The following is a 24707-nucleotide window of genomic DNA, read 5'->3' on the forward strand; positions in this document are numbered from 1 at the left end:
GGGCCTCGGCAAAAAAGCGACGAAATGCCCCTTTGTCTGAGTTACGAACTCCCCCCGACTGGTGATGCCTCTGTGTTGCCATGGACACCTACCGTTCTTCCGCTCCAAATCACCTCCAGTCACGCCCATCTGCCTCTGATTGGACAGTTTGGCTGTCCCTCAAATTTTTTCTTTGTAGTGTGAATGGATAATTCAAATGTCAGTCAAAAATCGTGCGTTTCTATTCGCTGTTTAAAGTAAGTGGGGATGTGTTTGGGAATTAAACCAATGCAGGGAGATCAGCCGCAGCCCTCGCACGTATGCAACAAGTGGATTTTATTATTTACGATAGTAACGACTTTCTGTGGCCGTGCTGCGTCATTATGTGGATAGAAGAGTGGTCGAGTGCCTTTATACCCGTTTATACGCCAAAACACAGCGTGGTGTTTTTGAAATAAGTCTAGAGAAGCGGTCTGCTCGCGAATGTTCCATGTGTGAGGGGGATTACGGTGAAACTCACGGATTTGCCCAAGTTTTATATGCACGCGATCTTGGGTGTCGCGTGACCTATCGTGTAAACGAAGGTTTGTAACGACAGAACAGGTAACGGCTGACATTTTTGGACAGGTGAGTGTCCCCTAAAGAGGACATGTCTGACACTGGCTCTGAAGAAGATGTAACGGCTCTGAGGGAAGAGGGAGTCTCCGGAGAGTCTGTCAGAAAGGTGAGTCCTTTCAATACTGATCACTAAGTCGTTTTACCCCAGAACGTAACCGTTAATAAAAGAGATTATTCTTTATTTATATAATTTCTTTTGTATGAAATGCCTTTCATATATTCTAATCCCTCTCTAGTGCCTGAGAGAACCAGTTTATGCTCCATAGAAGGTGTCCCTCACCTAGGGGTGTTCATGTTTAAAACAGGTTAAAGGGCAAAGATTTGACATGAAATGTAAAAATGTAAAGAAAGTAAAAAACCCCAGGAGAGCAAGCCATGGGGCGACCGTGGCAAGGAAAAACTCCCTCAGAGCTGAGGAAGAAATCTTGGGGAGGAATCAAGGCTCACAAGGGGGGACCTATACTCCTCTGGTCAGTCTAGTAGTAATAATATTACAATATATGGCTTGACATACAGAAGACCAACAGGAGAATGAGTCAAAATGTGATTTGTATTGTGTAATGTGAGCTTTCTTACCAAATCTGTGGCAGCTACTTCATCTAAAAATATATATATTTTATCTTAAAGATGACCTTTTAAAGATGACTGATATCAGCAGAAAATGTGGAGTCAGAATTATCTTCACATATCGGCCCAGATTTTTAATGCACTCTTGTGAAATGACACTTGTGTGATGTCATGTTGTTAGGGTTTTTTCTTACACAGGGACTTTTAGATTCTCATCTTAATGGAATGCCTTGACTCAAAATTAAAATGGCTAATTTTAAAGTTTTTGACGTATATACACAGATCATCTATAACATTATGACCACTTCCTTGTTTCTACACTCTCTGTCCATTCTCTGAGTTCCACTGACAGTACAGGAACCCTTTGTAGTTTTATAAATACAGACTATAGTCCATTTGTTGCTGTGTATACATTATTTTCCCATTTTTACCCCGTTCTTCAATGGTCAGGACCCCAACAGGACCACCACAGAGCTGATATGATTTGGGTGGTGGATCATTCTCAGCGCTGCAGTGACACTGATGTGATGGTGATGTGTTATTGTGTGTTGTGCTAGGATGAGTGGATCAGACACGGCAGTGCTGCTGGACTGCAGCACTGTCCACTCAGTTAGACTCACCTACCTCGTTGGTCCACCTTGTAGATGTACAGTTTGTGTTGGTCATTCTTCATCAGCGGACACAGCATGCTGCCCACGGGACACTGTTGGCTGGATATTTTTGATTGTTAAAAACATTTACTCATCCACTCATACCAGCACAACACACACTAACACACCAAGACCACATCAGCGTCACTGCATGTCTACTGGATGACCCACTACTTAAATCATACCTGCTCTGTGGTGGTCTTGTGGGGGTCCTGAAAATTGAAGAACAGGGTGAAAGGGGTTAAACAACGTATACAGAGCAACAGATGGATCCCTGTGTGTAATTGTAGAACTACAATGTTTGTGTAGAAACAAGGAGATTATGGTTAAACTGGTGTATTTTAAGAATATATATTAAGTTGATATTAATAATACTCAATACTCAATGGTTAATTGTAAATATCAGAGAAATGCAGAGAAGTTTTTGTATTTTGCAGGCAGAAATAATGCAGGAGAATTCTTAACTATGTCCAGTAAAGGGCACACATTGTGTTTTTTATATGGCCTATATGTGGCATTAGTCTGTACTGATCACACTACAGATCGGATGAACCACAAAACACATTCCACTGAGTGATACCTGCTCTGTGGTGGTCCTATGGGTGTCCTGGCCACTGAAATATGTGTGTGTCTTTGTGTGTGTGTGTCTTTGTAATAGGGATGTGATCCTCTAGTGTTAACTAAGCGCAGCAAACTTCAGCAGCGGAGAGCCAAACTCAATCAGCAAATCAACCGTGAGCTCCGTTTGCGAACAGGAGCGGAAAATTTGTACAGGTGTGTGTTTATGATTTGATTTTGGGAAAAGACAGCAGGGAGTCTATGAACCTTTTCCGCTAACACTCACATCATACACACAAACATGCAGTCGACCAAATATATCTGCACAAACACGCACAGTGTTTCTTTGCTCCAGATCTTATCATGACCCATTACACACTCATGTTTATGGTCTGTCATTTTTAGTATTATGTGGATTTCATAGCTGTGTTAAAAGCAGGAGTGCCATTGTTGGATAGTCAGAGGTTTATGTGTATGTTCATGTGTGTGTCTCAGGGCTACAACAAATCAGAAAGTTAAAGAGACTGTGTCGTTAGAGTTGAGCTTCGTCAACTCAAACCTGCAGCTACTCAAAGAAGAACTGGAGGAGCTGAATAGCAGTATGGAGGTTTACCAGACTGATAGGTAAACACCCTTTGCTCGTATTGACAAATTAATCATGAGAAGCCAGTGAAATCTGCTTTCTATTTCTTTGTAATAATGGTCCAAACAGATGAGTTTGTTGAGCCTAAGGTTTGGCAGATGTCTCAGCCTGGTAATTTTTACTTTGACTTTCAGTGGCACAACTCTGTTCCTCATTGTGAAACTAAGGCTACATTCCAACTGTGTACTACAAACTTATACTATTCAGAATATACTATGTAATAATCTTAAGAGTGTGATAGCAGCCAGCTTGTATACTAAATATTAGCATACTATGGCATTTCATACTAACAGGACATGATAAACTACGCACACAATGCACGTCATACCAAGCTGCAGTTGCAACTCTGTCCGACATTTTTTCAAAGTTGAAATTCCATCCACACTGCGTAATGCATAGTGTAGGTCATAAAATAACCGTTTCTGCACTAAATTTGTATGTTGTACGCTCTTAGAAAAGAGGTCTCGGTACATTATTATTCCGAAAGGTACAAACAGTGTAAATATACATTTAAATGTAAAACAGTTGTTTTAAAGTCCAGTTTGTTTCCTAAATCTACATTACATTCTCTTCTCCAAAAGGAGAGGTGAATATTTTTAGTATTTTATTAACTGTGTATAATAAAATAACATAATATAATTCCTGGAGATGAAATAGAGATGAAACACATTTTTAAAATCTAAAATTATAATATAATATGGTACAACTATGTTTCCTAACTAAATCTAGTGAATGTGAGTCTTAAGGGTACCACCGCAGTAACAGCAAAAGATACCACTGTTGTGACACTTTTTCTGACAATTTATATCAGATATTAAAACTACAGTAGAGCCCCGGAAGTCGATCGTTTCTGAATCGACATAATCAGAAGTCGGCGCCAAATGTCGAGAGAATTTAGACTCGGAGGTCGACCTTAAAACTCGGAACCCGACCCGACCCACGCGACTTTTGTAAACAAACGCAGCTCGTGTTGAGCTTAACTGACGCTACTTGGTGTCAGTTTGCGGCGTCGTTCCACAAGGTTGGAAGCTTTTTGAGGTTGTGCTCCAAGTTTTTGCGTATTTTATGCGTTTTTGTGACATTTTTAGCAAAAAAACAATAACAAAGATGGGTCCCAAGAAAGATACATCAGAAAAGCAAAAGAGGAAAAATGTAAGAACTACAAAAAATTTATGGTCGAGAACCAATTAATCAGTTTTCAGTTATTTCTTATGGGGAAATTCGATTCGGAACTTGACCGCATCAGTTGTTGATGCGAGTTCCGGAACGGATTACTGTCGACTTCCAGGGTATTTATATTTGTTATAAGCCTTATGTTTCCCTGTCATAACATTTAGTGCAGTTTTATTAGTTTAAAAAACCGATATGCACTATGTAGTGTGAGAAGCCTTTCTGTTTTTCATTGGATTGTGGGATAATAGTGTTCTTCATTACCATACTCAACGATCTGGTTCTAAGTATGCACTGTACATTTTTAAGTATACACATCTTTGACACTTGTAACTATACTATATACTCAAAGTATACTCAATTAGAATTAGTATTAAGTGGGCTATTGGAATGGGCGGCACGGTGGTGCAGCAGGTAGTGTCACAGTCACACAGCTCCAGGGACCTGGAGGTTGTGGGTTCGATTCCTGCTCCAGGTGAATGTCTGTGAGGAGTTGGTGTGTTCTCCCTGTGTCCGCGTGGGTTTCCTCCGGGTGCTCCGGTTTCCTCCCATAGTCCAAAAACACACGTTGGTAGGTGGATTGGCGACTCAAAAAGTGTCCGTAGGTGTGAGTGTGTGTGTGTGTCTGTGTTGCCCTGTGAAGGACTGGCGCCCCCTCCAGGGTGTATTCCTGCCTTGCGCCCAATGATTCCAGGTAGGCTCGGGACCCGCCGCGACCCTGAACTGGATAAGAGGTTACAGATAATGAATGTATTAAATATGAGGACAAATTTAAAACTGGAGTACAGAGTAAAACAGAATTTTTGAAAAAAAAAAAAATTCTGATAAACATTATGGAGGAGACTGTATAAAGTCTATTTTTATGTGTTTCTTTTCTCTGTCCAAAAGTGAGAAGGTAAATGTTCCTATGATCCCACTTGGCCTGAAAGAGACTAAAGAAATTGAAATGGGCATTCCTCTTCAGGTAGGATGATTACTCCCAAGCTTTACCTAATGGATAGTTGCTAAATATACTGTTTAATATGATTTTAAGGTGAAGACAAATGTATACCATTAGCAGTATTTTTTCTATATCAGAACAATGTAATTGTGATAGAATCAGGATTTTTAATGTATTGAATAAGAGCAAGCAAAAAGATTGTGTGTATTAAGGTGTATTAAGCCAAACAATGACTTTTCTTAGACCACAGATTTTAATCATATTTTTTGTAAACTTTCTTCCAGGATTTCATCAGTGAACATTACGGTGAAGATGCATCTCTCTATATGACAGAGATCAAAGAGTTAATGGATCTCAGACAGGTAAAATGGAAAAGAAATACACGCATATTCACCCACTTCTGTGGTTGGCAACTTCAAATAACCAAATTAATGTGAAAAGTGATACAAGTGGGAGTTTTTCTTACACATATGTCCCCTTGAAAATATTGCCTCCAGCACCTAGGCAATATGCAATGTGTCTAACAAAGAAACATGTTCAAATCATTCATCTGTGAACAACCCAACATTGGACATATAAAGCTGTATTATGGTGAATAAGCCATTATTTTATAACATATCGGGCATTATGTATGGATACATTTGGGAATGAGTCTGAGAAATGATTTGGCTGAAGTAAAAGGCTCTAAAAGCTGCATAAATGCAACAAACATGCTGTGTTTACGTTTAAATGTTTCAACAAAAAGTAATGATTCCTGGTTTGAATTATGAGTTATATATATTAAATTAAATTATGCAAGCTAACAAAACGTAGAAGTGAACTATAAACAGCTCTAAAATAAACACATAATATAAAGCAACAACTCTCAGTCAAACTCAGTGTGTTTCCCTGCAGTGTCTTTAGCTCTGATTTAGCTGTTCATATCTGTGTCTACTGTTGCTGATTATTGTTGTTTTAGGCGAAAAATTATAACAAAATTAGTTAACACTACCTTTTGAGTAAAACCCTTGTTGATATAAGCCTTTAATGAAATTACTCACATTGGCTGTACAATTTTAAAGCAATCAAAATTTGAACAGGAGATATTCATTTGTATAAAAATGCATTGTGTTCTCCACTCAGGCAATGCGGACCCCCAGCCGTAATGATGCAGGACTCGAGCTGCTCATGGAGTATTACAACCAGCTTTTTTTCCTAGACCAGCGCTTCTTTGCACCCCACCGAACACTGGGAGTTCACTTCCACTGGTAAGAGAATACAATACAGTGACCAAGTCTTTTTGTTTATTTTTTATAATTTGTGATGTTCACTCATAATGGCTTATAAAGTTTATGAAGAACAATACTTTAGTAACAATATTAATAATTAAAGAAATGGTATTAGTACCGGGCGGCACGGTGGCGCAGCAGGTAGTGTCGCAGTCACACAGCTCCAGGGGCCTGGAGGTTGTGGGTTCGATTCCAGCTCCGGGTGACTGTCTGTGAGGAGTTGGTGTGTTCTCCCCGTGTCCGCGTGGGTTTCCTCCGGGTGCTCCGGTTTCCTCCCACAGTCCAAAAACACACGTTGCAGGTGGATTGGCAACTCGAAAGTGTCCGTAGGTGTGAGTGTGTGAGTGAATGTGTGTGTGTCTGTGTTGCTCTGTGAAGGACTGGCATCCCCTCCAGGGTGTATTCCCGCCTTGCGCCCGATGATTCCAGGTAGGCTCTGGACCCCCCGCGACCCTAAATTGGATAAGCGGTTACAGATAATGGATGGATGGATGGTATTAGTACCAGGGTATTATTAGAACATTTTGCTGCAATTCTACTTTCCAAGGATCTTATTATTAATGGCACTTAATTGATGCTGTAAATTATTAGAACAGGTTCCCTGTATATTAGTCATGTAAAATATATAATTAAAAGCATATTGTCACAGAAAAACCTTGTATATGTTTTTCAACACAAAATAAATTGTCAGCTGCCTTTTTTATTGTGTCATAATTGTTTTTGAATACATCAATAGTAATCTTCCCAAATAGGGTGGTATCAAATATTTTACACTGAATTTAATTAAAACTTAATTCCTTCTTCTGAAAGAGATACAAGGTTTTGGTTTGATAGTGATTTTATAATATTTAGTTATGATGAAGTCTGATCACACAGGGGTGTGTTTCTGAGGATGACATCACAATAAGCAAAAATATCATTTATGATACTATTTTATTTTACAGTAGAACCTTATGTTTTGCAGTTCTGTTGTGCATGCATTTGTGTCTAAGTATATTGAAAATGTATGTAGTCATGTAAAAAAATATATATATTCTTCTAGGTACGATTCCCTGACTGGTGTGCCATCCTGCCAGAGAGCTCTGGCGTTTGAGAAGGGAAGCGTGTTGTTTAATATTGCAGCACTTTACACACAAATTGGTGCGAGACAAGACCGTTCCACACTGCCTGGCATCCATGATGCTATTGATGCATTCCAGAGAGCTGCCGGTACTGTCATTTGTAAACTTTCATATGAGCCTAAATTTATAATGAATGGTTAAAATATACTACATTGCTTTAGCATGTAAGTTTTTTTAGAGTGCTAGTTGTATGCATCAGTTGTCATCTTATGAATTAGCTGCTGTATATGTCTGCACTTACTTGACGTCACAGCTGCATGAGTTAATTTCATTATAGAAAGTGTTATGACAACTACTGCTTAATTGGAAAAAGTCTTTTGATGTGTTTATGTAAGTTTGTGTCACTTGTCATGAAAGGTTTATGTGGGTTTCAGGGAGTCTTGTGAATTATTACTTATAGTGATATTACCAGAATTTGAAATGGGGCACAGTAGAAAATATATGGGTTTTTATTTGCTTCTTTGTGTGTCTGCTTTTTGTTCAATAGGTGCATTTCTCTACTTGCAAGAGAATTTCTCCCATGCTCCCAGCCTAGATATGAGTAGCCCTGCGTTAAGTATGCTGGTTCGCCTCATGGTTGCACAGGTATGGAAAATATAAGACATAGCATGCACAGTTCTGACAGAGAAAACATATACAGTTTATCTACATACATTCAGTTGTTATATAAAATGGGTTCCACTCAGAGAATGTGTACTACAGAAGTTGGATGTGTTCCCAAGTCCAACAAAGACATCCTGCATTGTAGGTAGCCTATGACACATATTATTGTACTCATTGTACACTATTATGAAGTTTTCCATGAAGTAAACATGACCTTTGTACATTAATTAATGTTTATAATAAACATATATTTGCATTCTTACCTTGTAAACGTGCACTTTAAACAATTGTAAATAAATGGACAGCGACATTGTTATCTTTGAAAGTTCAGAAGTTGAAGATTTATAAGTTTATAATTATAATATTTATATTTATATATTTATCATTTTAATTTACTATTATTATTTGAACACAGGAGCTGTCCTGTAAATATTTCCTGATGAATGGATCAATAGAAATGCTCCAAAAAGACTTTTTAAACCATGACTTGCGTTCCCATTCTGACTTTTTGAGAAATGTGTTGCTGCCATCAAATTCAAAATGGGCAAATATTTTTCAAAAGCAAAATTTTTTAGTTTTTAACATTTCAAATGTTTAACATTTGAGTACAGTGTATAGAGTATTTGTACACTTTTCAAATAATTATAAGGTTTAATGGTTTGAAAAACATTGCATTATGTGTTTATTTACATTTTATACATTGTCACAAGACTGTGTTTGGTGTGTTCTCCCCGTGTCCGTGTGGGTTTCCTCTGGGTGCTCCGGTTTCCTCCCACGGTCAAGAAACACACAGTGGTAGGTGGATTGGTGACTCAAGGGTGTCCGTAGGTATGAGTGTGTGAGTCTGCTGCCCTGTGGGGGACAGGCGCCCCCTCCCGGGTGTGTTCCTGCCTTGCGCCCAGTGATTCCGGGTGGGCTCTGGACTCACCGCAACCATGAACTGGATAAGTGGTTGCACACAATGAGTGACCCATAAGTAAATAACATACAACCATGGAGTTGAACCTTCCCAGTGTCACATTTAAATATATATTAATGGAAACTTTGCCTGGTTTATTATGTTTTTTTACTCATTTTCATTAATTCATCAAATTGTCTGTAATCGCTTATTCAGTTTAGGATTGAGGAACACACCCTGGATACACACATACACACACACACTTTTGAGTCACCAATCCACCTACTAATGTGTTTTTTTTGGACCGTGGGAGGAAACTGGAGCACCCAGAGGAAACCCACAAGGAGAACACACCAAACTCCTTGCAGACAGTCACCCAGAGCGGGACTTGAACCCACAACCTCCACGTCCCTGGAGCTCTGTGACTGCAACCCTGCCTGCTGCGCCACCGTGCCGCCTTACTGATTTTTATCTATGATTTATTTTAGTTTTCCATCTCAAGAATATATGTGAGTGTGTGTGTTGCGTTTCATGTTGTGTAGGTCCAGGAATGTGTTTATGAGAAGGTAACGCTCAGTATGGAGGAAGATGATCTCATGTCAAACTTGCAGGCAGCTCAGGAGGCAGCACGGGTAAGCACACAACAGATATTTGTGTTCTGATGCAAAGCAGTGAATGGTGCCCTTTGTGTAGCTCTATGTATGTGAGTGAGTAAATTTGTGGGTGAGTTACAAGCCAAATTCATGAGGTGCGTCCCATTTAAAAAATGAACACGAATAGTTATAAATCAACTTTAATAACAATTCTTCATCTCCTTAAGCAATTATGGACATTGGGGTATTTGTTGTATTTGTTTTAGGTTTCAGATGTTTATTCTCTGGTGCTGCAGGCCATGTCAGTGCCTTTGTTGAAGGATTATGTTCCATTCTCCTGGCTCTCAGTGGTTCAAGTTAAAACTCAGCACTTTCGAGCCTTAGCCCATTACTTCACTGCTACTGCACTGTGTGACTGTTCAGGTAAGCACACATTCTCATGATTACAATGAACACGCGCATGTAAATGAAATATTTACCCTGGGATTAATGTGATAACATACCAAACATAAGCAAGCAGATTAAAAATGTAATGATAACACTTAAGTTTTGTACAATTTGGATGTTAGTTGAGAATCATATTTACATACATTCTGTATTCTACTGGAAAACTCATAAGTCAGTGAAGCAAAGTCTTAATTAGCACAAAAGTGGCATTAGTAGTTTGCCTCTACAAGTGACTACCTAGTTCAAGTGCTATTATTCCAAGTATAACTTGATCTCTGGTGGTGTTCTGTAGATGTGCTTGATAAAGACATGGATGATGGTTCAGGGTTGAAAGCTATAATGCAAGTTCACACCAGACCTCCAGACAGATTGTGTTTGCAAGATCCAGAGAACAGGCTGAGACTGGGTAAGCACATTACTCCACACATGCTGTATGAATCTATAATAAATAACCAGTAAAGAAGGTGAGGAATATGCAACATCAGAATTTTACTGTTACACATAACTGAGTAAATATTTCTAATTTTCTAAAAAATGCAATGCTTTTTCTAAATTTGTCCACAACTTCCTCCCATAATTCAATTGGTTTACAAAGTGACGTATAGTGACGTATAAATGGTTTTATTTCAGAACTTCAGAAGGTTCAGAAGGTAGATTACAGTATTTATATACTGAAATATGCATTAAATCTCATAATTAACCCTCACACTTACTTTTGGTTTATGTCCCTTCCAAAAATAAAAGGAAAAACTAGTGTCTTGACTTGCAATTGTTCATGGTTATTCAAAGAATGTCATTGATAAACAGTATAGCAATATATTCTCTTTCTATACATGGGTAGTTACCCACTTTGTTATAACAACCACTGTTTGATACTATTTTCCATTAAGTGAAATATATATCTGTGTTTCTTAGGTAAAGCTCATTTGAGTAAAGCCATCATAAGACACGAGGAGGCACTGCGTCTCCATGGTGTGTGTAAGATGTTGCGCAAGATGGATATTTTGCAGGAAGTGCTGACACATGCACACACACTCTCACTGGAAAAATACTCAGACATTGACCAGGAAGATGATTTTTGTGAAATTGCAGAAGCACCAGAGATTCAATGTAAGATATTCCATGATACATTTTGGATTGTATTGCAGTTATGGCAGTGTTTTCTGATTTTATAATCAAATTATTATCTGATAATGATATTACTATGATCATGTTAACAGTGTGCGCAACAGGTAGTGTCTCTGTCACACAGCTCCAGGGTCCTGGGGTTGTGTGTTCAAGCCCCGCTCCAGTCTGTGAGGAGTCTGGGGTGTTCTCCCCATGTCCGCATACGTGCTCTGGTATCTTCCCGTGGTCCAAAAACACACGTTCATAGGTGGATTGGCTCACAATTCATCATTCATTGTCTGTAACTGCTTATCCGGAGCCTACCTGGAATCAATGGGTGCAAGGCGGGAATACACCCTGGAGGGGGCACCAGTCCTTCACAGGGCAACACACACACGGACACTTTCAGTCACCAGTCCACCTACCAACATGTGTTTTTGGACTGTGGGAGGAAACCAGAGCACCCGGAGGAAACCCACGCGGACACGGGGAGAATACACCCCACTCCTCACAGACAGTCACCCGGAGCGGGAATCGAACCCACAACCTCCAGGCCTCTGGAGCTGTGTGACTGCGACACTACCTGTTGCACCACTGTGCCACCCCCACAAAATATATAATTTACAAGTATTTCTTACGTACAGTACATGTATTGTTCATGTCCACATCCGAGTGAAATTTACTTACGCTAAATCACAGCTTAGGAATGACTCTGTTAAAGAAACTGGTAGGATATCACATGTAGTTCCAGCTGAAAAACATTATAGAATGACTGTTTAATGCAAAGGGTGGGTTGTTAACAGCACAGGGAGGGTTTTAAAAGTCCAAATACATGAAAAAATACCTTTCCTCTACTTTACGGAAATTTGTTTTTCGCGGGTGGTCTTGGAACACATCCCCCACAAAAAACAAGGGATCACTGTACAGAGTTCCACTCCTCCACATTGCAGTGACTGGGGCCTATTGTTTTTTCTATGTCAAAATTTTAAAATGTCAAAAATGGAGACACAAGGTTTTGTTTCCAAAAGTGCAGTCTGTATAATCTTGACATTTTCATTGTTGCAGAAACTAGAAACCAGAATATTTAATGTTTAAAACTGAAGCTCTAATGTCAGGAACTTCAATCCTTACCCAGACCTCTCTCCTCTGACCTTTCTCCTACAGCTCAAACACATCAAAAACCTGATATTAAAACTCCTGACTTCAGCTTGGTTAGAGTAACGGACATCTTTCACCGACTGGTAACACTCTCTGCATTCATGTCTTGATAACTGTCATCTCTAACAAAACAGAATTACCATTTTTAAGTTAGCATGTATGACCTTTATTCACACCCACACACAAAGAAATCTTTAAATACAATATCACAGTTTTCTTTTTCAAATATACCATGGTATGAAATGTTTTACAATTCTGACATAGCTTGGCCCATTTTCTTCTCATACATTGACTCCAAAAGGAACCATATGCAGTGCTTTTAATGTTAACCAGACAGAAAAGCTTGTTGTTTGCAGAAAGATAGCTTGTTTTTTTGTTCTTTTTAAAGGAGCAATCAGTCATTTCCCTATTAATTCTTTTTGCACGTTATGAAACAATATACTGACACCTAGTGGCCTGAATATATTAAAGATTCTGTAGGGAACCTATTAAAAACAGGGCTTCCCCAAAGTGGGAGACCTGCTCTATGAAGTATAAACTACAAAGCTACTTAATAGTTCATCACATGTGAGTTGCACAAGAATATAAAAAAATATATAATAATAATAATAAATATTCATAAATATTGTTTGTTACTTATTTGAGAAAAAAAATTCTGAAGTGTTCTTTCAAAACAAATGGAAGCATTTTATATATATTTATATATGAATGTGTGTGTGGGTGTGTATGTGTGTATGTATGTATGTGTGTATATATGTGTGTATGTATATGTATATGTGTGTGTGTGTGTGTGTGTGTGTGTGTGTGTGTGTGTGTGGGTGTGTGTGTGTGTGTGTGTGTGTAAACAGAACATGACTCAGAAATGAATCTAATATCAAACTGCTTGGACACAAGTAATTTGTGGGATTGTAGTCCTTGTCTACCAAATATATCACTAAACCATTTAAATATCATGGTATATATGGTATGGATTATATGTTGTCCAACAGATGTACTCATGGTGTGTGTGTGTGTGTTCATATACATAGGGACCTCTCTCTGTATTCTCCGCACGGAATCGATGGGTGTGTCGCCACCTGCATCTGAATCGAGGAGAGGCAGGGCTTGGCCTCACTCTACGAGGGGATTCACCAGTTCTGGTTGCTGGGGTGTTGCCGGGGGGATGTGCAGCAGTAAGGAGGTTTACATCATATAATCTATATACTGTGTATGAACTATTCTACATACAAAAACATATGAAAGCTAATAGTAATACAATTCATATAACCTTAGCAAGAAAGGTTGAATACAGTTTATAGAATCTTGGCAAAAATCTTCACATACAATTTTACATAAAGAGAAATGAGATATTATTATGGGTGTGTTAAAGTGCATGTCGGGAATAGTTCATTTTTATCCTGTTTATTTTTCTGAATAAATATCTGTTGATAGGGTGTGCAGAAAGTTAATTGACATCAGCTTTTTGATGTTGCTAGCTAGCTAGTTATCTAAGATTTAGCCTAAAATCATATATATTGTACAATGCTTGATGACTGAATTGTAAAAAAGTGTTTACAAATGTTTTACACCGTATGTATAGTAAAGACATAATTTAACAGTCTATAAATTCATGGTTTTTTACATAGTGTAATTGGCAGCTAGTATTGTCAACTCATGCTATAAAATAATCATTTTTTAAAAAGTACAAAAAAGGAGATACAGAAGCCCTGTCAAATTACTTTCAACCACACCCTCACACCCCTCATTTGCGGGTGCCTGCTTAAGAGTGCAAGGCTGCAGCGTCCTATTTCTTTCCCTGAGAAGGGGGCTCACGAGGGCCCAAGTCTACATCAAACGACACCTTTATTAAGGCAATTACCCATGTTCCACTCTGAGCCTATTACACAGGCAGGGCATCATTGAAGACCAGTCATTTATGCAGGGGTACTATAAATATTTCTATATAAACACATTTTGATAATTGTGGCTTTAATAAATCAATATTTTTGTGTAATATTAAACACAGAGATAAGATATCTTTTGTAACATATCGAGCTGAAAGTGAAAGGTCTGTGAGTTACAGAAACGCCTCCACATATGAATAAAGAGGTTATCTCAACAACTTTCAGCACATTTCTATTCAAGCCTCTAGTAAAACTCGGTAAAGTCAAAGCCAGCGCAGCTGCACAACATGGTGAATGGTGTAGTGAAGTACACAGCTGAAGGGGCACAAGGTGAAGTGTGTCCGAGTTCGACTTTCAACTCTCTGACCCCTTGAACCTTAGGGCTTAGGTCAAGAATATACCCCACAGTATGTTGATTGTGTGCTGGAATATAAATAAACAGATTGTTATTTTGCTTTTTCGGTAACTTGCACTGTTTGTGTTGCAGGAGGCAGGGTTGCGTGAGGGTGATTATATAGTGGCTGTAAATGGTACAGACTTCAAGTGGGGTGAGCATGCAGAGGTAGTGCAGGCTCTGAAGAGCTGCTCAGAGAGAGGAGTGGAGCTTGGTGTTATAACCCTGCAAAATCATGAGGTATGTACACACACACACACACACACACACACACACAGAATATTATGTAATATATATTGCTCACATATACAAACTTGTGAATTAACTATGGTGGCACAATCATTTTTTTGTTAATCAGCATCATAACATTGGTCTTTGCAACACTGATATTACAGAAGGCTCCTATATGCAACTGAAAACTAGCAGCCACTTGTAGTTTTTTATGTTTTAAATGGGCGGCACGGTGGCTTAGTGGTTAGCACATTCGCCTCCCAGCGCTGGGATCTTGGGTTCAAGTCCCATCTGGGTGGAGTTTCCATGTTCTCCCCATGTCTGCGTGGGTTTCCTCCGGGGGCTCCGGTTTCCTCCCACAGTCCAAAAACATGGAGGGTGGGTGAATTGGCTTCTCTAATAACTGTCCTGGTGTGTGAGTGAATGAGTGTCTGTATGTGAATGAATAAATGTCTGTATGTGTGAGTGTATTGGATATGGATTGGTGCTCTATCCTGGGTTAAACCCTAGTGCCCGATGCAGTCCTCCAGGTGGACGGTCGTTCCTGGTCGAGAGTACGCTGTGTGCGTTTGGCTGCCGCTTCTCACCAGTGTGTGTGTGTGCATTCTGAGCAGTGTCCTTGGGTGTCTAAATAGGCGCTATATAAGTGTAAAGATACATACATACATAAGCCTCTTGTGTATGTTTTATTATTGATTTATTGATTTGCCTGTTTATCTCCACTTGATCCTTTGAATTATTTAAAATTTTAAATAATTTAAAAAATAAATAGAAGAGAACATAAATTACTTATTAATCCATTAACTACCATCACAAGTTAGGAATATTTATATATTTTACCATAAATTAAGGATTTTATAACTTGAAATAGACAGTTGTATATTAGAAGAGCGTTAAACTCTTTTACTCCAGGAATCCTTCTTCATGTTTAAAAAAAGAGCCATTATACTGACACTTAGTGGCCTCGGTTCTTTTCTAAACCTATTTAAACATGTCCACCCCATTTTTGGGACCTGTTTGGTTTAGCATGAACTGGTTTATTCAAGGGTTACAACTCTGATTATTCTTGATACGTTCAAATGTAAACATTTCAAAAAATCACTTTTTAAATTATTGCTTGCAACTTTTGCACTTGCACTTAGATTAGACTCCTAGAGCTTAGACTAAACTAAGTGCGCACCATAACAGACTGCAATGTACTTATAAAGCACTTAACTTGTTTCTACGTATGAGCACTGACTAGATGCTGGGTATTGTACTTACTATGTTTTGTTCTTTCAATGTACATTTATCTGGTAAAAATGTGCTGCTTGCTCCTGTAATAGAGGCAAAGTGCTATGTCAGCCGAATTGAAATCCGATTATTACTTTAAATCAAGTGTAACTCATGATTTTGGCTCAGGTGGAGAAGAGGGCAGCCACTCTTTCACCCAGCAGTGACCAAGAGGCTCAATCTGCCAGTCAGAAGAGAAGGAGCAGAGACAATGACCGATCCTCCACATCTTTACTGAACTGGAGCTGGAGAAGTGGAGGAGGTGGAGTTACAAAAAGACTTGGCAGTACTTTCAGCCTCCCTTTTGGCAGCTTGCGTGAGAGTGAGTCTATGTACTGACAGCGAACGGGGATGTGTTTAAGCAAAAGAAAAGCACTATTCTTCTTTCCCAGCTCTGTCATTGTGTGAGTATAACAGTCAGCAGTTATACGAAATGAATATGTGAAAGAATTTACATTTTTAAAGAAACACAATGGTAGTAGAATGAAATCTTCCACAAAGTTTGCAGAACTTGGTTTTGTATTTTTATATAGTGAATAAGAACAAAGAGTGTAGCTTCAATTGTTTTTCACTGTTTTGTTTCACAAACACAAGGATACTGACTTTCATATTTTGACTGAAAGAGTTTCCTGGATATGTCTAGCATGTGTCCAGCAACAAAAACTGACAATAGTATGCTTGTCATCTGGTGCGTGTGTGTGTGTGTGTGTGTGTGTGTGTGTGTGTGTGTGTGTGTTGGGTTCTATCACTCTATAGTGATTAAACACATGTATCTAACCAGCCTATCAAACCACTTACTTTAAACATGTTCATTATTTTTAAACTATCATGTTAGAAATCAGTGATTATGTATCTTGTAATTCTTTGGGATGAATGTAGAACAAGTGACGAATATAGATTTGCACTGAACAAGAATAGTTTCATCTTTAAACGTTGTGTAATATTTCTGCCACAGTGTGTTATAAGTGTGTTCTGTTGTCAGTCTTGATACACAGCACATATTTCTGGCTGTGTAGTCTGTGTTTGTTGGATTTTTTTTTCCACATACTCAGAAATCTGTGCACATTGCTTTTAAAATATCACATTTTACTATCAGTTTTAACCATAATTCAGAGGACACGACTGCTTCCAAAACACTTCAAATGACCAGCAGTTGGTCTCAGTTATAAAACCATGGGAAACAAGTAGACGTTTGAAATACCAGACTCCCTTTCACCCCTTTGTACACTTGTGTTTTTATTCATGAACTTTGCAAAAAAACAAAATGAATGTTACTGAATTTTTTATAATTCTGTTTAACTGACAAAAGATTTGTGATCGCACAGTATTATACCAGCAAAATGTATAAGTGTTCTGTACCAGTGTCTTTTTGTCACTTGTATTGTTATTGTAGTGTATTGAAAGTACATAACCACTTGCACCATGTTTGGAGAGCTTCCATTATGTTCTTTATTGACAAATTTATTGTCACAAAACCTCTCTAAACCCAGACTGACTAAGGAATTGAAGTGTTACAGCATTCAACTCAATTGCATGCAACCTATGCATTTAAATGCAGTAAATTAAGGAAACAAATCTGGCCCTGTTTTACCTGTGTCTCAATGGTTCATCGGTTATTTTTCTGTTCATATGTACAATGTTCATATTTTGCAATGGACTTGTTTCTGTCACAAAACATAGTGGACAGTCTGTTTTTTTATTTCCACTTGTTAGCCAGAAATAAAAGCCAAATAACTTTTTCAGACCTTGACTGAAATGTTAAATCAGTAAACTGGAAAATAAGAAAGATTGCATTTTATATGTAGACTACCATTATTGATATTAAAAAAACAAAACAAACAAAACACACACACACACACACACTAATGGAGCTATGTATTTTACCATCTGCATCTTACAGCTTTTGGGACTGCAGGCATGTGTCCAATAAACATTGTATTCCCATCTGTCATAAATTCAAGTGCATTTGACAAAGCTACGCAGAATTATGGGAATATTGCTGCACAAATGTGTTTGGATTCAGCACCAAATTGCTCCCCAGACATGTGTCCATATTGGGAATTAGGTCAGGGTCACTTTCTGGACAGTTTCACAGTCACACTCTCCTGCAGCTTTTTCCATTTTTTTATGCACATGCAGCTTCTTGCAGGAGGCATTTATGAGTATTTTCTTGCTCCTTTGTTGAATAGTAAACACGGAATAGAAAAAAATAATGATCACTTCACCATCTGAGCTCAGTGTTAATAAATAGGGCTTTTGGCTCGTTTATAAAAGAGACAACCATTCGGCCGTTTGTTTTGGCCGCTAGAGGGCAGCAGCGTGTTAATCTAGTGTAAATCGTGTTTGTGCATCTGGACTAGAGACGCTCTCTGATCTGTAGGTGACTAAAATTGACGTGTGTATAGCGCTTGTTTTTTTTTTGTTTGTTTTTTTTTCTCTTAATTCATGTCCCTAGTCAAATTAATCACGACTCTTCGTAAAGTTACACGGACCCCTCACCTGAGATTAAAATATGTCACGGCGCGCCACAGGACAATCTGTAATGTTATTAAAGAATTTTATACAAGACCCATTTTTCACGTTTTGCTGTGCAAAAATTTAAATAAAAACAGAATGCTGTCATAATGTAAGCCCTACATTTAATTTATACAAAGAAATTGTATCAAATATTGAAACTGAAAATAGGTTGTTTAGTGAAAGTTGTGTAATTCTTAAGAAAGAAAGAAAAAAACCCACTGGTGGAACCCCAGGGTTCCCAGAGAGGCTGAATTATTTTTTACAGAGGTATTGATAGGGAGCAGTTCACCAGTCTGTGAAAGACTGAATGACTGCATGAGCAAGTATGGCAACATAAAATAACAGAACTTGGGGATGTCGTCATTTACAGTACATGACCATTGAACATTTCAGGATATCTGTATATTCAAAGGACAAGGCCCAAAGCCAGTATGGGATGGCTGTAATCTTCAGGACTTGGCATTACAAAAAGTCACCGTTCTGTAATGGAAATCACTTTATGCTGAGTAACTGGCATTCAGTATCCCGCTTCAGTTAAGAGGATTTGTAATGTATTACAACTGTGCAAAGCCAAAACGTCTGATGAGTCATTAAAGTCATTCTGAAATATAATCTAAACCTCAATAAATTTTGATTTTTACTCATTCATTATACAGTAATCAGCCATTAAGTTAATAACACCTGCTTGTGTGTAGCAGCAGATGGTTTATGTCTTGTAGGTGGCAAGGCAAGGCCTGTATTTGACTTCTTTGTCCAGAACCCACAAATGCACAATTGCAAACTTTTTTGTCATGTTCCTCAAACGACTGCTGTGCAGTAATGTTTGTGGCAGGGCTCATGTTGAAAGATGCCACTGCAATTGGAGCATATTGTTTCCATTAAGGCATGTACTTGACCTACAACAATATGGTGGAATGTGTCAAAGTTTCATCCTGGTGCCTCTTCGTCCATGTCCCTGTTACCGTAACCACTTTTGTTAAGTACTAACCACTGTATGTTGGGAACACGCTTTTGGATGGTTGCAGCACATTAAGATCTGACAGATGTGTCTAAATATGTTCCAAATCTTTTTAGCTGCAATTGTAATATTATTTTATGCACACGTCAGTGGTTTAAATTTTGAGGTTTATCTATAGGCTATCTGTTTAAAACTGGATGTTTAGTTAATGGGTTTTCAGTCTGGTTCTACACACTCTCGAAAAATAATGTATGTTATAAACAGTGAAAATCTAACTTTACCTGTACCTTTAAGCTACAGGAGTTGCTTTAAAGTGCAGTTGTGCTCCCTAAAGGTACATGACATCATCTTCTCCAGAATGAGAATGAATATGTGAATAAATATTAAAATAAAATATTAAATCTACAAATGTTATAGAATATGCTCCAGTAAAGTTACTGAAAATGTACCCCTGAGGGTACCACCACTGACAATTTTTCTGACAGTCCAGGCTACTTGCATTCTAAAACAACTCCGCCATTTTGTATCGTTGTGTATACATTCCACGTATTTAACATTTCTTAAGATATAATAAATACCACCGAGCTGAAGCTTAAAAGATTCTTTATAGAGGAGTCACTGCTGAACTCTTGACATAGTTCAAAACTGATTTGGTGTCGTGTTTTATCCTCTCTTTAACATGTGAGCTTAGCTTCCTTCCTTTAGGTCGTCTTATTGCACCAATTAATAACGGGTTCGCCGCCTTAAGCCGCGGTTAGTGCTTCCAGAGCTACAACGAGGCTCTGCTTTAGCTCAGCGCTGATGGCTCGCAGTAAACAAGCGCGCGATCGATCACTGCGCGCTCACACAGAGGAGGCTGAGGACCTTGGCCTTAACGAGGCAGACCCGAGCGGGAGCGCGCCTGGAGCTCCGCGGGAGCGGGCGCGTTGCCAGGACAATGCGAGCTGAAACACTAATGGTTTGTTATTTTGACCTTTCGCGTTTCCATTAGTCCTGCTCTTATTTAGCTCACTTCACGTTCTGTTTAACCCCGTGTACGCTGACCCGGATACTCCTCATAGGTTCAAAATCATCCTATTCACTAGTACACTCATTTTTGGAGTCAATTCCGTAATTCCGCTCATTTAGTTTCGTATATATTATGTACTTGGCTACAGTGAACATTTATAAAACAGCCTTAGACTGACTTAAAGGCGTTCAAGGTTGAAATAATTAAAATAAAATTCGGAAGATGTTTCTTTACCAAATGGTGTAATGTGTTTATGAAGCCCCTGTGTATGTAAATGAGTAAAATAAAACTGTCTCAGTCTGGTATGCTATGCTCTTTCTCTCTCTCTCTCTCTCTCTCTCTCTCTCTCTCTCTCTCTCTGTGTGTGTGTGTGTGTGCGTGTGTGTTCATGGCAGAGGCATCTGGAGTTTCTTAGACAACGTTCAACCTTAACGCAAAGAAACATTCAAAGTAAGTCAGTATCCACATATGGAGCAGGAATAGAATAACATCCCCAACCCTTTTCATGCTTTTCAGTGTTCTGAGCTCTCTCCACTGTCCAAACGTCTACAGGGGCAAGGTTCTCTGCTGTGGCTCAGCCAGTGACTCACAAAGCCATCAAAATGTAATGCAGCAAAATGTTTTTTTGGAAGTTAGATCTTATTTGTTTTAAGAAGTGCAAATCACATTACAAAACCTCACATTGTTTTGTAGGCCCTGTATTAATCAGTTAATATGCCAGAGATTATATCTGTTGCTTCTATCTACAGCAAAACAACCTAGACCCTCAAGGAATCATGGACACTAAACACATCTAAAGGTTCCCTGTGCTATCTTAGCAGCAGATCTTTTAAGCTGCATCTCCTCAATCTCTTTGTCATGTTTCTCATATTATTATCCACAGTGTGTGTGCAGTGCGGCAGGGAGCATTATCCTGCTAAAAGAGGCCTACTAACAGGTTAAACTGTTGCCTGTACCTGATCTGCAGTGATAATTATGTTGGATACATTTCAAATTGATGTCCATGTGAATGTTTGTACATATGGTTTTCCAGTAGTACATTTCCCTGGGCAACACATTACTCCCATCAATATGATATAAGGCCCATGTTAGGTATGCAAGTGTATAAATTAGAGTAATTCATTTCAAGATATGTAATAAATTCAAGATCATATAAACATGTATAAATAAATAATAAGATTAAGTCTGATATAAATTCCAAATTAAGTCCAAAATATTTATCGTTGTATACAGCTGAGAAATGTTGGCCTGTCTTGGCTGCAGCCAAGGCTTTTGGAAGCAAGTAATGCAACTTGATAAAAGTTAAATATTCTACTAAAAGGCCACACCTACAAAACCTTGTCTTTTGTATGTGAGGATATTTTGCTTCATAAGAATTCGTAATTGTACGTTCACTAAGGTAGCCGATGGTGGACCAGCAGTGGTGTACAGTCAGTGGTGTGCCAGCCATTTTATGCCAGTGGACGGATATACGCTCGCTGTCTGGGGTAATGGACGCTTTTGTTTCAGTCATTAATTTGGTTCCTGATAAAATAATTCAGTATAAGTGCCATTCATATTCTGGGGCCGTTAGGACCAAACTCTAGGATTTAGGAAATGTAGAAAATGTAGGCACCCTAAATATGTACACCATAGTGACTAAGGATTTAATACATAAACCAACTCATCCTTTTTACACGGTGTGAGCTGGTTCGCTGATTTTGCTGTAAACACGCTGGGGTTTTAACAGGCAGACAGTGAGACACCGTTCAGGACGGCGCTTTCCGCTTTCATGCTTTAACGAGCGGCTCGTGCGGTTTGTCCGTGTCTCCGAGGTCCGTCCCGCGTCTCCACCGTGTCTCCAGGCCGGTAGAACATCCTCCTTCAGGATGAAAAGGAGTCCTCTCTCTCTAGACGCAGACCACATTAGACGAAGCTGAAAGGAAAAAGGCCAACTGTTAACCCGAGTCTGCAGGAACAGCTCGAGCATAATTATGTGTCTTTATATCTGGACTAATAAATTCTGGTAATATGAAATACAGCTAGGCTAATACATTGGTAGCATGCGTTTTACGAAACCTTCAGCTACGGACACGGTGGAATTCAGAGATATTTTTATTAAAAATATTTTTGTTTGGAATAAATCATGTTCTTTTTAAAAATTATTTTCTTTAAAGGTTCATTGAGCAGAGCTTAACACGTATATGATGTGATGTGTTTATCTACATGATCTAAACATAATGAAAATTAAGCCTTCAATTATACATAATAAAAGTGTTTTTCTTTATTTTCTTTATTTATTTTTTTATTTTATTTTATTTTATTTTTTTATTTTATTTTTTTTTCAGTGTGGTTGGTATGGCATAATGTGTAATACCACAGCCCTTCATGCAGCAGTCTGGGGTTTAAGTCCCTGTTCAAACAAGCACACCGCATTACATAAATGAGTCCTTGGGCAAACATCCTTGGGATGGTATTGACATTAGGGATGTGGGAGTCTACTTTGAAAGACAGAGTAGAGTATTCCTTTAATATGAAAATACACGCTGAGTCTTTCCAAGATCCTATAAAATGCTTGAAATCCAAGATGTGTATTCCTGGACACAACCTTTACCGAAGCCCAAACTCATGGAGCTGGATGGATGGTCTCGAATCTCTCTCTGGACGCCCATTGCAGGGCCTGGGGGGACACGCAAAAGCAGCTGTCCCACTAGGTCTCCCAAACTTTCCCATCATCCGCATCTGACAATTATGATATTTCAATTTTAATATTCCCCTGAATGATGGGCCCTGTCAGTGGTGACAGGCAGCTGGAGCTGGAGCAGTCCACATAACCCACTTATAACCCGGCGACAGGTCAGCACTGAGGGCTCCAAATATCCAGAAATATTATCAGCCGGTCTCATAGGACCATGCTGCCGAAGATGATGCTACCATATAATGAAGAGCAAGAGAAATGACCTTCAAATATCTCTAATGACTCATCTAAATACTGGCATATAGTCTACTCTCACACACCCTGTTCAGATGGAAGACTTCTGCCGAACTCAAGGACTGTTAGTATATCATCTACTTCATCTATGAAGAGACATGATTTATAAATATTGTCTTATGTTTAGGCTACACTGTGAATACCACTGCAGATAATATCTGTTGATAAAACAGTTAATTTTTTAATAAGATGTATCGTTTTTGAAAGATTTCTATTATTTGTGATATGAACTGTATTTATATGGAATCATCTTCTAAATTAAATGTGTCAGTTTTTTTTTTATAGCTCATAAAATCCTATGGAGACATATGTGTCACAAACTCTTTATAAGGTCTGGAACGTTCTCCACACAGCTTTATCCTTCACTTTAAGTCATGATGTCCCTAAGTGACATTTACTGAATATCCTGGATGCGGTCACATGACGGTTTGTGAATTTGTGAACCTCTGACCTCATTTACAGAATGATGCTGTGCTCTGTGAGTGTATAGAGGCCAGAAATTATTATTTTAAAAGCTTATTTATGTTCCTAAAACGTATGTTCCAACCTTTCTAACAATTCAAATGCTTTAGTAACCTGTTGCATAGGACCCTTTCTGATACCATTTCATGAATAAAATGTTGAAAGAAATGTTACAGAATGGTTGTTGTGGTGTTTGTGTACATGGGATTTTAAGTAATGATAAATAATTTTTAAGTAATAATAAATGCATTATTTATATATCTGTGTGCATCAGTATATAGCATCAGTATATACATTTTTTAAAGTTACTGTAACTACAATTAATACTGTTCTTGCATATTTGTTTAACCATTTGATGTAAGCCTGCACAATCCTATAAATATGGCAAAGTCATATTTATTTTTTACTTGCCCCAATATGACATATTCAGCACTTAAAAGGCTTTTTTTTGTTTCGGAATTTACATTATTTGTACTTATATTAGGTTTGAATATATCAATTGTAAGTGACATTATAAGGAATGAAAAGTGTTCTAATAATGAAAAATGCTAAATTTACATCAGAGCGCATAACAATGATGTTACACACCTGTACAAATCCTGTACAAAATGAATACACTCCTGTACAAATCCCATTTGCGGGAAATTTCAGAGATTTATTAACATTTATTTCTCATTTGAACCTTTATTT

General features: G+C 38.4%; 1 protein-coding gene across 1 annotated transcript; it reads left to right on the top strand.

The window, feature by feature from the left end:
• Window positions 1-283: 283 nt before the first annotated feature.
• On the top strand, window positions 284-17792 carry rhpn1 (rhophilin, Rho GTPase binding protein 1). Its single transcript, XM_066677386.1, has 16 exons — window positions 284-703; window positions 2473-2588; window positions 2868-2996; window positions 5074-5149; window positions 5410-5487; window positions 6248-6372; window positions 7436-7602; window positions 8002-8099; window positions 9558-9647; window positions 9875-10031; window positions 10348-10461; window positions 10971-11165; window positions 12327-12403; window positions 13349-13492; window positions 14691-14837; window positions 16230-17792. Exons 1-16 carry the CDS (start codon window positions 629-631, stop codon window positions 16437-16439), a joined length of 1998 nt encoding a protein of 665 aa, XP_066533483.1. The 5' UTR covers window positions 284-628; the 3' UTR covers window positions 16440-17792.
• The last annotated feature ends 6915 nt before the right edge of the window (window positions 17793-24707 follow it).

The sequence above is a fragment of the Hoplias malabaricus genome, chromosome 7 (assembly GCF_029633855.1).
Source record: "Hoplias malabaricus isolate fHopMal1 chromosome 7, fHopMal1.hap1, whole genome shotgun sequence".
Taxonomy (NCBI): domain Eukaryota; kingdom Metazoa; phylum Chordata; class Actinopteri; order Characiformes; family Erythrinidae; genus Hoplias; species Hoplias malabaricus.

What these genes read in the sequence shown, in the direction of transcription:
- rhpn1 (XM_066677386.1), top strand. Translation starts at nt 629, where the DNA reads ATGTCTGACACTGGCTCTGAAGAAGATGTAACGGCTCTGAGGGAAGAG. An exon ending in CTGGGAGTTCACTTCCACTG is followed by an intron (nt 6,373 to 7,435) that starts GTAAGAGAATAC and finishes ATATTCTTCTAG; the next exon opens with GTACGATTCCCTGACTGGTG. An exon ending in TGCATTCCAGAGAGCTGCCG is followed by an intron (nt 7,603 to 8,001) that starts GTACTGTCATTT and finishes TTTGTTCAATAG; the next exon opens with GTGCATTTCTCTACTTGCAA.